Source organism: Henckelia pumila, chromosome 4, assembly GCF_033568475.1.
Source record: "Henckelia pumila isolate YLH828 chromosome 4, ASM3356847v2, whole genome shotgun sequence".
NCBI classification, from domain to species: domain Eukaryota; kingdom Viridiplantae; phylum Streptophyta; class Magnoliopsida; order Lamiales; family Gesneriaceae; genus Henckelia; species Henckelia pumila.
The window spans coordinates 9,337,935-9,352,558 of record NC_133123.1 but is presented as its reverse complement, the minus strand read 5'-3'; the positions used below and the strand labels follow the sequence as shown (position 1 = coordinate 9,352,558).

Sequence of the window (14,624 nt, the reverse complement as noted above, 5' to 3'; positions counted from 1 at the left end):
CTCATTATTTTTGTCTTTCATTTTCAAACTCATCACAATAATTGATCTTGATTCTTGAATAAATCTCGAATTAAGCCACCATTATTATTGTTCAACAAAGAAAAAGAATGGGCAGTTCTCACACCAAAGACAAGTGCAACCCGAGTGAAAAGGTGGTGGAAAGTCTAAAGAACAGAGTGAGGCTTCTCCAAGGGGAGATCAACGAAATGATGAGCATTAGAGAGGGTGAGTACCAATCTTACGAGCGCGAATCGATCTTTTTCGAGCTCAAGCAAGCGGAGTGGAAGAGGGACAGGAGGAGATTGAAAGCGGAGCTGAAGAGACTCAGAATGGCTTGTGAAGAAAAGGAAGCTGAGACGAGGTCGAAATGCATGGGAAATGAATGTGAGATCAATGGGCGAAAAATGGGGCGGGACGAGACCGTGGAGAAATGGAAACAGCTCTATCTTGCTGTCAAGATTGAGCTTGATGATCTTATCCAAAGGACTCATAGAGGTAAGTGTTAAAAGTGCAGGGATTTCGTAAGCAGTAATGAATATATCCAAGAACTACTTCCTTAACTTATCGATCACATTCTAATTGTTTTCTGATTAGAAGAAAGAATGGGGTGGAAAACAGAGGAAGAAGACATGTTGATGGAGTTGAAGAAGGAACTTGGATCCAAACAAGAGAAGATTGAGATTCTGCAAGCGAAGTTGATATCAATGGAGGATCAAGAACTCAGAAGGGAGAGGGAGATGGACATATTGAGACAGAGCTTGAGAATCATGAGCCACAAGAAGAGAGCAGCAACCACCTCGGCCAGAGGTCATTCGAGAGATTCAGACATTTGAAACCATATGTACTAATCAAAAGTAATTTAGCTTCATGTTGCCTTAATTGCCACTAAACCGTTGTTAATTTTACTTGGTGCACTTCGAAATTACAAGGTTTTTGCCTGTCTCGTGATCAAGAATTCAGGATATGAAATGTTAGAATATTTTTCAGAATATTTTCAGAAATTTTGTTTCCGATGACGAATAAAGATTTCCGCTGCAAAAATTACGGGGATCAGAGGGCTCGGGGGCAACGCCCCCGAAAGCTCTTCGGAAACATCACGACTGTTCTCGAGTGGATGCTTTGGTTCATGAACGGATATATTGTTTGACTAAGAATCACACTCGTTCAGATAAGTCTTTTTATTCTCTATAAATAGAGGTGCATCATCAGATTCAAATGTCTGAAATTAGATTATTATCTTCATTGTATTCTGAGAGAGATCTTAAAAACATCTCTTAAAAGATAGCGTTTAAAACGTACCTTAGAGTTCATCATTAAATCCTTTTTAAATTTACGAAATTCTTCAACATGAAATGCCTTTAGAAGAATATAACTTTTAAAACAATAGGACCAAAACATAAAATCAAAACATTGGCGTAAAGTTGCATGAAAAAATAGGTTTAGTCATTTTGCCACGTTTCGCTGTCTTGTCCGGTTGTTCTGTGGAGTTTTCCCAAGTCTCGTAAGGTAAAAAAAAAATTGATGATTTTATTTCAATTTCTTTTTTCATTTATCGAGATGTGATATTTATTTTTATAGACATTTCTGATTTTCTACCTTTTTCCCTTTTTTTAACGCATAACAAACCTGTACGTTGGCCTCTATATCAAATCGGGAAATATCCCTTTTATTTAGGGGTGTCAAAAATCAATCCAACCCGTCAACCCGATACGATTCAACCCGAAAAATATCAGGTTTGGGTTGGGGGTTTTTGGGTTCGGGTTGAATCGGGTTGACCCGAAAGCCAACCCGAAAAAAATATTCGGGTTCGGGTTGGATCGGGTTGGTTCGGATCAACCCGAGTTGACCCAAATATTTTTATTATTTCTTTTTTATATATATAATTAAGAAAGGTTTGTTACAATTTCATATGTTGTTTATTTGAAAACATTTATTTTATATTGATATAATATATTTTTTTGATTTAATGTTTATTTTGTACAATTTTGATTTTTTAAAATATTTTTTTTATTTTTTGTAGTAAATAAACTTTAAATTTGCTAAAACTAAATTTTCAAATTTAAAGTATATATAAGCTTAGATTTTGTTATCATATGAATAAGTATAATATTATTATTATTATTTTGTGTTTTGAATTTTTATTTAATTATTTTTCTAAAAAAATTAAAAATAAAATAAAAAATCGAGTTGTTCGGGTTAAGCGTGTTGGTTCAGGTTATACGGGTTCGTGTTCGGGTTGGTTCGGGTTCCGGTTGAGGAATTTTTAATTTTTTTTTCAACCCGACTCAAACCCATCCGACGCATCCGAATTGGCACCCCTACTTTTATCTATTTTTTTCCCCCTCTTAATTCTTGCTGATATATTTTCGACGCAAGTAAAGTAGTAAACAGTACACATCCTCGTGGCTCATCAGTCAATTACTAGGTAATGGCTTTTTGTTGTGTATACTTTTGATTTAGTACCCTTTGTTATTAAATCCATTACCGCCACGGGCACGTGTTTACGATTTTTATTAATTTTAGTTATTTTTATTATGTCGAAAAAATAATTAAAATAATTTTTAAAAAAGATAACAGAGCAACACTGAAATTTAACTATATAAAACCAAATATAATTTTTTATACACGTGTGTGTGGAGGAAGAAAAATTGGAAAATATACGGCAAAAAAATAGTTATCTAGTGAGATATACTCACAAATAAAACCTCTTAATTATACTTGTGAAACGAGTCAACCTTACTTATATTTACAATAAAAATATTATTTTTTTTATAAATGACCAAATAAAAAATTCGTCTCACAAACAAGAATTGTTGTGATAAAAAAATTGCTTTCATGTACTTTTATATATGCACATATAGTTGTTATAGGTTGTAAAATAGAGATTGTTGGTACCTCACGCATATAGCCGTCAGAATAAGCTAAGCCCGTTGAACCAATCCATCCGTCATGAAAAAATTGGCAGGTTGAGTTATGGTTTTAGTGGTTTGTTTGAAGGTGGGTTTAACCGCGCTGCAAGTTGTAATGTGTCGGGACATACGGCCTATCTATTTTTTCAAAATATAAAATTTAAATTTTGATTTGTTTTTTCGGATTGTTGCCCCAACACACTTGTTTTTAATGTATGTTTTTTTTTTCGAATATTTTAAAACTAATGTTTGATGTATTTTTTATGTCTTAAATATATTTTTTATAATTAAATTTCTATTTATGTCATTCATGTTGTTGATGTGTTTTTTTTATACAATATAATTTGAAATATCAAATATTAGTGTTGTTTTCATAATTTTTTAATATATATATTTTAGAATTTTTGGCGATTGTCCATCTAACGTCCCACAACTTGAGGCAGGCGGAAAAGGTTTTTCCAACTCACTGGTTTGGCGGGTTGGTCCATCTCCTTTAAGGTTTATTTCAACCTATCTTTACAGACATTACCCTCGTGATAGATCTAAGGGTCCTCATTTATCAATACATGCGGGTCCACTAAAAAATAATGAACCCCACATTTATTGTTAAATGTCTACCGTTAGATCTACCTCAAGGCAATGCCTGTATAGGTAGGATCTAACTTACCCTCATTTGAAGGCAGACCACGACAAGTGGTGGTGAGTCACATGAACAGATTCAAAAATTTTATTTAAGTGACATAATCCATGTAATAAAATCACAAAAGTATAATCTATATAATTAACAGAGGAGTAATTCTCAAAAAACTAATAGATGAGTAAACTTTAAAACATTATTATACAATACAATCAATTGGTGATTTTTTTTTTTGACAATAAAACTTGTAACTTTATTAGAATTTGATAGTACTAGTTACAAGATTAACCAGTCATAAAGGCAGAGTCCCAGTTATCCATAAAAAAGGTACATGGAAGAAACAACAAATTTACTAAATATATGCTTGTAATATATATCATCAATGTTTGTTAAAATTGACTTTATCCATATTTTATTTTATTAAAAAAATAAGAATATTATAGTAATTTAAATAAAAATTGAGGGGATGAGTTTGCTCTGCCAATTTGAGAACTCTACCCACGCAAGTAACAGCTACCATCACATGAGTTCGAGAGATAAAAACAATATAACCAAACCTTTTGAATCTGTTACACACATATTATGGAATAAAACCAAATCCAAATCCAAATTCAAATCCAAATCCAAATCCAATCACCTAATTTCATACTATATATATGTGAAATACTTTACCCAAAAATTTTAAAATATCGTTATTAATAATAAAAAATTAAAGAAAATCCAAAATCATAAATACAAAATTCACAAAGTAGATCTCCCTTTTCATTCATTATATAAATAAAATATTATTATTATTTTAATCGGATGAGGTATAGTTACGATCGGGGTCGAACTCGAAACTTCATCTCATATTTTAGATTTTGGTGTTAAATGAGCACATGTCATCGACAATAAAATACTATTATTTGAACGAATAAAAGTATAAAAAATCTCATATTTCATAATAATATATATATATATATATATATATATATTATTTTATTATAATAGTTGAAAAATACATAGTAACTGTTACCTTGAGAACATCAACTTTTATTTTTGGTTTTATCCTCTTATCTCATTTTTATCTACTATTTCACTAAATCTCTCACTCCATCCACAAAAAATACGTATAAAAATAACTTTTATTTTACACACCCATAAATGAATGCATTTTTAGTTGCAAGTAGTATAATATAATAAATCTATAAAAGGGCATTTCCGTCAAATCGTGCTCGTCGTGGCATAAAATGTATTGCTGTCCCATTGCCGGAAAATATTCAGAACCCCACAGCGTTCACCCGGCTGCTTTTCTCATCTCCTCCCCTAAATTCTCTCTCCCAATCAGCCCCCCGGCCTCCCAGATCTCCTCCGCCGCGCCCTCTCTGTCAAAATCCAGGGGATTTTCCCGGTCTATTTAGCGTAATTCGCTTGTACATATAAAACCTCCAATTTTCAAAGCTTTCGCTCATGGCAGAGAATCGTTTACATTTTTTTAGACGGATTTATCTGCTGAATTGTTGATTTCAATTGTATATTGCGCTGTATCATGACGTCATTGCCCATCTGGCCTGATAATTCAGCCTCCCCCGCTGCACAATCGACGTCAAATTTCCAGCCGCCGCAGAGACAGGTGACACCCCCAGCGGGTCATTCCCAGCAATCGAATTCGAGACACAGGTTCGAACTTTATGTCTCCTAATTTCACATCAATTTGGCATTTTTCCCGTACGCATAGATCCGGAGTTTATTATATGAAGTATTTATTTTATGTGCTGAATTTTTTTCTTTGTTTATAATTTCATTTTCGAATTGAGGTATTCTCAATGTTGAGTTGCTGGTGTCGAGCCACGTGCCTGTGTTCAAAATTTTCATGTAGCTTATGCCGGATTCCCATTTAAAGAAAAATTGTGTTAAAATTGGATTGCGCTAGCTTATGTTTAAACCCTTCATAAGTTAACTGTGACAGTTTGTTGAAATAGAATAGAGATTTAGATCAGATGATTCAACTAATTTGCTTCTTGATTAGATTTACTAAATAATATATCACGTGAGAGATGTTTGTTAGTTTAAATTTTATAAATGGAATGATGCTAGGTTGCATGAACATAAGCATTGGGCGCGAAAATTCAAATTAACGTTCATTTATTTGGCGGTTAATGATGAAATCTACTTTGAGGTTCGTAAAAATGAAATAATTATTGGTTTTAGATTTTTGAATGGCAACTTTTTACAAGTCTCAACTATGTTAAAAGTTTCAGATTATGGTTTTCCTTTTTACCATTTTTAGCCACTCTTTGTTTTATTAGTTACAAAAACAATGTCTTAAATGTCACAATTGTTGTTTTCGAAGGTGCCAAAACATGAATTAGCATGTATTTTATCAGTGATACACTTGTTTTACTTTCTATGCATGGCATATGTGGAGTTGGGTCTTATGATGACAAATGTTTTATTTTTTTTTTGAATTGTTAACAAAACGTAACAACTGTCTTACAGTTGTTCTTATTTGAATGCACGCAGTTCTTGTATTTTTTTTTAAAACCAATTTGACCTTTCCTATAATGTGATCGGCTCACATTACTTGGATTTATTACTATAATTTGTTTTTATTCAACTACCTTTATCTGATTAGTTATTAATTTTCTGAATGAGCTATTCTGGGTTTTTATTTGCGATTTCTTTATTCAAAATCATATTAATATTTACGACTATATAACTACATGGTTACGAATTCTTATGTTATGTATAGAATAGGACAAAGGATTGTAAGACTTTGTGGCATGTGCTTTAATGGGAATTCTCATTGCATGTGACATGCTAAGTTTCATTTGCAGTAATGTTTATCACTTATTAGCTCGAAGGGAGGTATCTCCTCGAACAAAACGGGCTCCAAAAAAATTATGGGGCAAGGCATCAAGTCATACTGATTTCTCAGGAATCAAATGTGAAATATCTAAAGATGCGAGACAGGAGCTTTTTTCATGGTAGTATCCTCTTTTGTTCTGTTTTTTCTTTGATGTATCGATGAATATCTTGTTTTAAAATCATTATCTTAACTCCAGGGCTGAGGCAGAGTCATTGTTACGTTTATCAGCCAGGTATTGCCCTCTACTGCCTCCACCAAGGTCTACCATTGCAGCAGCCTTCAGTGCCGATGGAAAGACACTTGCTTCTACCCAGTTAGTTTCTCCATTTTATTTTATCCCTATCTGTCTCTAATGTTGGTTTCCATATTTAACCATATTTTTAATGTTACCTTTGTATTTAATGTTGGCAGTGGAGATCATACAGTCAAGATAATCGACTATCAAACTGGAAAATGCTTAAAAGTGTTGAGTGGTCATCGGAGGACACCTTGGGTGGTAAGTACAGTTGAAAAAACTGTAGTGAGATATGATCTAATAATGTTTGTGGAATAATGTTGTGGTTCTCTACTGAATAAAGTGATCGGTGGAATGAAGTTCGAACTTTTATATTGACCCGTGCTTGGTGGTAAAAGTAGATTATTATTATTATTGTTATTATCGTTATTATCATTTCGGAGAATGAACAAATGTTCATCATTAATTTCTTCAGGTTAGATTCCATCCACTCCATTCGGAAGTTCTTGCAAGTGGAAGTTTGGACCATGAAGTTCGATTATGGGATGCAAAATCTGCAGATTGTATTGGATCGCGTGACTTTTGTAATCCACAATCTTCAGATTAAAGAATAGTGTTTTTCTATTTTCTTAATTCGAACACTGCTAATAGTGCTTGTAAAATATTCCTTCAGATCGCCCAATAGCTTCAATTGCCTTCCATGCCCAAGGGGAAATCTTGGCTGTAGCTTCGGGCCGCAAGGTTAGAATTTCAGATTGTAGCAATTGCCCTTGGATCTAGGCTTGAATGGTTATGATATGTTGTCTTTCTTTATGGGGCAGCTCTATATATGGCACTACAACAGGAGAGGGGACGCTTCCTCGCCAAGGATTATACTGAGGACATGCCGTTCACTCCGTGCTGTGCATTTCCACCCACATGCTGCACCATTTCTTCTTACTGCTGAGGTATTGATTCTGCCATTCTGGCATGCCTAGAAATTTTTTTATGATTTGCTTAAGTTATATAATGTTGCTCTTTACAGGTTAATGATCTTGACTCATCAGACCCTTCAATGACGCTTGCAACTTCCCCTGGGTACTTACGCTACCCCCCTCCTACTATATATTTGGCAGATACCCACTCTTCTTATCGATCAAATTCTGGAAATGAACTACCAATTATGTCTATACCATTTTTGCTCTGGCCTTCAATTGGTCGACGTGACGGAACATTACCTTCCCAGCAGAATAATGGGGATGCTAACCCTAATGCTTCACAACAGATGGTGGATTCTTCTGCCTCTGTGCGACTTCTCACCTTTTCAACTCCTTCTGGACAGTATGAACTTGTATTGTCCCCGATCGAATCGAGTAGTTCTCCTGTGCGAGAAGACGTGCAAAATAATTCCTTAACAAGGGAAATGGATGATGCTGTTTCTCAGCCTGCAGTGGATGCAATGGAGTCAGATATGCAGACTGAAGAGACAAGCAATCCTTTTTTTCCAATTGGTGACTCAGCATATTGGGAGATTCCATTTTTGCAAGGCTGGTTTATTGGTCAAAGTCAAGCTGGCCAACCTGCGTTGCTCCCACAAAGTGGAGTTGCTAGTGAAGGTTTGTCTTCCTATAGTGCAATGGGGAACCCATCATCGATGGTTCCTCTGGTAATTCCAAACAATGTTGGCACATCAAGGGTTTCTGGTAGATCAGGTTCACGCCACCGATCCTCACGGTCTCGCACGATACCTGCAGTTGGATCTAGCGATGTTGCTGCTTTTAACGGTATTCCATCAGAGCAGGGCAATTCACAAAATTTCATGAATCAAGTTCAATCCGAGGTAGCCACATCTCTAGCCGCAGCTGCAGCTGCGGAATTACCTTGCACAGTGAAACTTAGAATATGGTCTCATGATGTGAAAAATCCTTGCGCACCGCTTGATACAAAACAATGTCTCTTAACAATTCCCCATGCTGTACTTTGTAGGTATGCATCACTTTACTATTGGTATCTAAAATTGTTGTTTCATTATAGTTTGATAATTGATCGTCGGTTTTATCAAATGAATCAACATCATTACTTTATTGAAGACTTGAAGCTTGCAAGAACTTTAGGACTTTAAATTCATGATGCCATGGTTCATTCATATCTCTTCTCTCCAAGTGTTGACGTGTAAGTTACTTTACTGTAGTGAAATGGGTGCACATTTTTCACCATGTGGAAGATTTTTAGCTGTCTGCGTGGCGTGTATCCTGCCAAACATGGAAGCGGATCCAGGGTTCCAAGGCCTTGTTCGGCATGATGTAACAGAAGCTTCAACATCTCCAACTAGGCATCCGGTTTTAGCCCACCAAGTTGTGTATGAGCTAAGGATTTATTCCCTTGAAGCAGCAGCGTGAGTCTCTAAATATTTACCTAAATTCCAGCTCCCTACAAGGTTACACTGTTATTTAAACTGGTACTTTTTCTGCTAATGTAGTTTTGGCTCAGTTCTAGCTTCTCGGGCTATCAGAGCTGCTCATTGTTTGACTTCGATACAGGTTAGTTTTATTACTGAAACTTAAGGTATCGATTTCATAGTGTTGTAATGCTCGTTGTATTTATTGAATGAAGAACTAAGTTTAGATATTCTGTGTGCTAGTGTCTATCCTGTTACTTGTAGTAAAAACCATATAATATGTCCTTTTCATGTTGAGGAGGAATTTCCACCTTTCAAGGAAAATTTGTTTGATAACTTTGTCCGACTTTCCTTCCATTGGATTAAATCTTAATGGCATGTTCGCCTTTTAAAAACTAAAAGAGATCAAGTGCGGACATTATAGAATCAATGGCAATACGCTTGGAATAATTGTGGTTAAGCGGTCCCGCAGTTCTGAAAGTAGATCCTAACTCTAAAATTGCAAATGGCCTCTCTATAAGTTTTCCTTCCGTTGCTTTACCTACTAATCTATTATGGTTGGTCCTATATGTGGTCTTCACTTCATATTTGTTTTACGCGACTGCATTTGCTTATTTGAAAGGATGATGTTGTTGTTTCTTGTTGGATTCATTTTCAGCTTAAAATACTTTCAGTTTTTAACTGGTAGTTGGAGAATTTTACACCTTTCACGAAGTTGTGAAATCCCTTTTCCACATTATATTATTTAAAGTTGCTATCTTCAGCAACACATTATTTTGCACCTTGCTCTGCAAATGGTGGAGTTGTCCAATCTATCTCTAAATTTTGGGGTTGTTGATTGTTTTAAACAACCTTTTTTTTATATAACGGCATTTGTTGTTCTCTTATTATTAGTAACTGATTCTATAAATATTTTGTAAAAAAAAAATAGCAGTTCACCGAATAAAGGCACTTGAAACTATATTGCAATAGTTAAGTGTTTTGGTCATATCTAAATTTTTTTGGGTCTTTCGTGCTGTATCAGTTATGAATGTACTGTTTGAAAGTTTTGGGTTGGCAAGGTGTATGAGAAAAGGATATTTGTAGAGCATATATATTTCATTCATGCAGCAGAACGGCACCATATTCTGTGGAACAGTGTCATAGCTATTTACCATATATCTTTTTGGCAAAAAGATTTTGCTTCATTAGAAACATCATGTTGGTAGATTTGATGCTTAGCCTGATAGTAAATATCCAATATAGCTTTGTCACGAAGATCGGAGTTAATGTGTATTGTGTTTGAATATTGTTTAGACATCATATTTGTGTGTTTAGTTGTCACATTGTTAATGGAAGTGTTGACAATTTGGACAATTGATCTCAAGTCTTTTTGCAATTGTAGTTCTCTCCTACATCAGAGCATCTTCTACTTGCCTATGGTCGGCGCCACAGTTCCCTTCTTAAAAGTGTTGTTATTGATGGAGATCGGACAATGCCAATTTATACTATCCTGGAGGTTAGATACATGTGCAAATTGTAATTGCTACTAATTCTGTGCATATGACCAGTTAATTATAATGTTCCCTGGTAACTAGGTAGCATTCATTATGACTTTTTTATTGATTGTTTTGGAAAAGTCATTCCTATATTGATGTAAAGTTGCTTCTTTGTTCTACCAGTGAAAATATTTTGATCTTAGAATGGACATATGCTACGACTTTTGTAATTACATTAATAGTCTGAGAACCCTGGTCAAAAGCCATTGAAGTACCTTGGCCCAAAGAAGGTCACAGCTGATACGGTATCATAAATTCATGAACCATGATTTTAATTCTCCTTGGATGATGATAGAAACCCCAAGTCTCCATGATGGTATCAGGACACTGGAGCACGGGACTGTGAAGCTGAGACAGCTTCTGGTTACACTTATTTTTTTTTTATTTGGTGGGGCTGCGGAGAATGGGGTTGGGGACATAGAAGATGCAGGGTAGTTATCAGTAAAATTGAATGTTTGAGTGGCATACGTAGGAGTAACAACTTGGAAATTACTGTTTTTTGTTTATCATCTAAGTTGCTCAACTTTCGTGATTCACTTTTTAAGGTGTACGGATTACAACCTCTGGGTCATGAGAAAAAGTGTGTTGCATTTCTATTTGAATACTATGGTCAGTTCAAGATATGAGTATATGTTGAACACTTTGTGGTGCAATTTTTATTTTTTTGTATCTCTTGTTACATTCTTGCTCAGAATCTGATTTTATCTTGCAGATCTATAGAATTTCCGATATGGAACTTGTGACGGTTCTTCCCAGTGCAGAAGATGAGGTTAATGTAGCCTGTTTCCATCCTGCAGTTGGTGGTGGCTTTGTATATGGAACCAAGGTAGGCTATACTATTATGCCTACTTTTTGGTGTCAGGTCTTGTTTAGTAGTCTCTAATGTTGGTTTTCTTTTATATGTTGCAGGAAGGAAAGCTTAGGATTCTTCAGTGTGATATATCCCACGGATTTAATAGTGAAGTATCCTCTATTCCTGATTACAACATGTTTGAGGTATAGGAAGGTTTATTATTACACTCTTTTGACTCTTCTCTTGCTGTTTTTAAATATACGTCTCGATGAAATAAATGTACTACTCGTGGTGAACTAAGTGAAGGTAAATGAACGAGGGAGGATCACTAATATTTTCCGTGCGTTGTGCTTTTAATCAGTAGTTAATTGTCATATTATGATGATATAATCATTCTTTCTTAATGATGATACAATCATACCTGGTGTTCAAACCTTAATTGTCAAAAGGAAAATCTTGTTCGAGAGTTGAGATGTAGCCACAGCTAGCCTTGACCAACTTCATAATTGTTAATCGCCTCGCCCTTTACAACTTCCTCTGGATATTCTTACATAGATGCTATATTCTCCCGTACCAATCTCAAAAACTGCATGTGGTGATATACTGTAGGGTTGGTGATACTGATCTTCATGTCTATAAACGTCAGTGTTATAAATGACCGTTGAGGCGGGAGGCGGCCATCGACCGCACCGCCTTAGCCTTACGTGGTTTTTTAGGCGGTTAAAGTTGAGCCGGGCCGGGGTGGGAGAGGCGGTCAAAAATCAACAAAATTTTAAAAATCTTATTATTAATACATCATACACTTTCTATTCAAAACATAATAGCCAACTCAATCACCCACATATGCGTATATTGCAAGATCATGTATAAAAAATAATAAAAAAGAATTCAACCCTAGGCGTCCAAGGTGCCAGGCGGTTACTGACCGCCCCACCTATCGCTATTTTCAACACTGATACATGGTATTGTTGTATGTAGCATTATATTCAATTGCTTACATCGACTTTTGGTTTTTTGGTTGAAGGTTCCAGCATATACAATAGGAGGCTGATTTTTGTTGAGTGAAAGTGTTAAATGAACGCTACGCTGCTTGATATGGTTAGTCTTTCGCCTTTTTTAATACATGAACGCCGAATGCCATTCTCTTATAGGTTTATAGGTTTTAGTTATACTTGAGGCAATCTATCCATAAGATGCATATATTCATAAACCTATCTGTCGAGACTCTATGAATTGAAATAAAAAACGATGTTATCCATGTTCGAATATATTCTCTTAGGTTGCACTTGGATTGATTGATTTCAAATATATTCAAATGTATTTTGTTGTTTAGATAAGTAAATCCATTAACTTTAAATTCATCACTTAGGGTCCGTTTGGAGTTGGCGATAAGATAGATAATATAGATATAAGTAATATATTGTAATAAAAAAAATAAATAAAGATAGTTAATATAAGATTTGATTTAATTGATAGATTATGGTTTGTTTGATTTGATTGGTTATTTTATATAAAAATAGTAAATTACCATTTATTCCTTTTAATAATTAATAAAATATAAATAATATTATTTATAAAGGGTAATATAGTAATTTAAATTTAATGATTTGATTGATGTAATATAAATAATTAATGATTTGATTGATACGATATAAATAATTGAAAGATGGACAAATAATATAGCAAAAAAAACGTAAGACTAGATAAGATTATTAATACATAGATTAATAATTCATGTCTTCAAACGGACCCTTAAATGCTTATAAAGTATTTTATGCTAATTATGATGAATTTAAAGTTCACTCAATAATAGTGCCATTTGAAATTCTTTTTTCTTTGTTTATGCATAAAAAATTAAGGTGTGGATTTAAAATTTGATACATTATTTCATTATAAACAATAAAACTAATCAAAATTTATGGATTCGAATCCATTAATCCAATTGCAACCTTAGAAATTGGGTTCCAAAACCAGAGCGGTATAGACAGACAATGCTTTATAAAAATATATTTGTTCTAAATATATATATAGTTTTGATTACCTACACCACCAGTGGGTTTTAGTGCAAAAAGTGGCGGGTTTTAGTGGTCGCTCACAAAAATCCTGCACCAGCGGACAAAAATCCTGCACCAGCGGATTAAAATTATATATATATATACACATAAATATATATATATATATATATAAATTTTGAATGGTTAAGACATGGAGTTCATAACAAAATAGTGAAATTTGTGATTTAGTAGTTCAATTCCGTTGCCACAAATTCATAGCCACACATGGGATTTAGCACCAAAACATGAAACTTCTTTTTCTCCAGGTTCACTCGAGATCGGATGTCGCTAGTGTCTCTGCAGCTTGATGTGCTACCTCCAAATGGACAAGTGACAAGCCCTTGCCCGTACAGAAGCCGGGAATAGTTCGTTGCCATGTACAGATCTTCGCAGTCATCAACGCCAATACTGCTAAGTGCTAACTTGCAAATAGGGGCTTTCTAGTTCGATATTGCTTGAAAACATGAAGGAAATGTATTGCCTATATTTCCAGCTTCTGGTTGCTGGTTGACCTAAAGTTCTCTCCTTGAACAGAGCATCAAAGAAATGTGGATCAGTTGAAAATTGCACGAAGTTTTTCGCTTCTCATTTTCATTAACTATAAATAGAACTAATTTCTTTTGAGTTTCTTCCTTCTTCAATCATAGTATCAAGCGATATGTTTCACTTCATTGACTATAAATAGAACTAGTTTCGACTTTCTTCGTGTTTTTGTTTTTTAATCGTTGCATGAATATATGTTTGGATACTATATGAGATTTTAGCTGTCAATTTAAATTTAAAAATATATAAAGGCACAATCATATTATTTTCACAGGTCTTCCAGCCTAGCATTTATAACTCAAGCAGTCCATATGGAACTTACACGGGCTGTGGTTGTAAGGTAATACCTTCATCGAGAACAAATTGGTACTGTATTATTTAAGTCAACTTTTCTATGATGGGGTACGGTTCAACCTAAAATAGGCTTTTGATTGCCAATGAACCCGAAGACTAGAGCAGGTGAATTTCCAATTCTGGAGTAGTAAATTAACTCAAATAGGTCTCATTAACAAAGTTTACTTGACCAACACTAAGGATGTGGAATGGAAATTGTTCGAGTGGACAATGTTGCTAAGATAGAAATTTTAGGCAGTGTACCTCATCATCTTGTATTGGTTCTTTGGTTGAACATTGGTGTCGATAAGAAAAGTTTGAGAGATTCACCAGCACAAGAGACTGGAGAATTTCTGG

The 14,624-nt window shown here is 34.6% G+C and overlaps 2 protein-coding genes across 3 annotated transcripts; both read left to right on the top strand.

The window, feature by feature from the left end:
* Positions 1-41: 41 nt before the first annotated feature.
* LOC140867547 (uncharacterized) lies at positions 42-954 on the top strand. Of its 2 annotated transcripts, none has more exons than XM_073272620.1 (2): positions 42-495; positions 598-954. In XM_073272620.1, exons 1-2 carry the CDS (start codon positions 108-110, stop codon positions 831-833), a joined length of 624 nt encoding a protein of 207 aa, XP_073128721.1. In that variant the 5' UTR covers positions 42-107; the 3' UTR covers positions 834-954. The 2 variants fall into 2 exon arrangements, with proteins under 2 accessions (XP_073128721.1, XP_073128720.1); XM_073272619.1 differs by having other exon boundaries at positions 595-954.
* A 3,837-nt stretch (positions 955-4,791) lies between these two features.
* Positions 4,792-13,960, top strand: LOC140860018 (uncharacterized). Its single transcript, XM_073262748.1, has 15 exons — positions 4,792-5,205; positions 6,363-6,512; positions 6,591-6,707; positions 6,806-6,890; positions 7,105-7,213; positions 7,303-7,370; positions 7,451-7,576; positions 7,654-8,594; positions 8,800-9,003; positions 9,088-9,148; positions 10,391-10,504; positions 11,257-11,370; positions 11,454-11,540; positions 12,362-12,435; positions 13,658-13,960. Exons 1-14 carry the CDS (start codon positions 5,075-5,077, stop codon positions 12,386-12,388), a joined length of 2,334 nt encoding a protein of 777 aa, XP_073118849.1. The 5' UTR covers positions 4,792-5,074; the 3' UTR covers positions 12,389-12,435; positions 13,658-13,960.
* Positions 13,961-14,624: the final 664 nt, after the last annotated feature.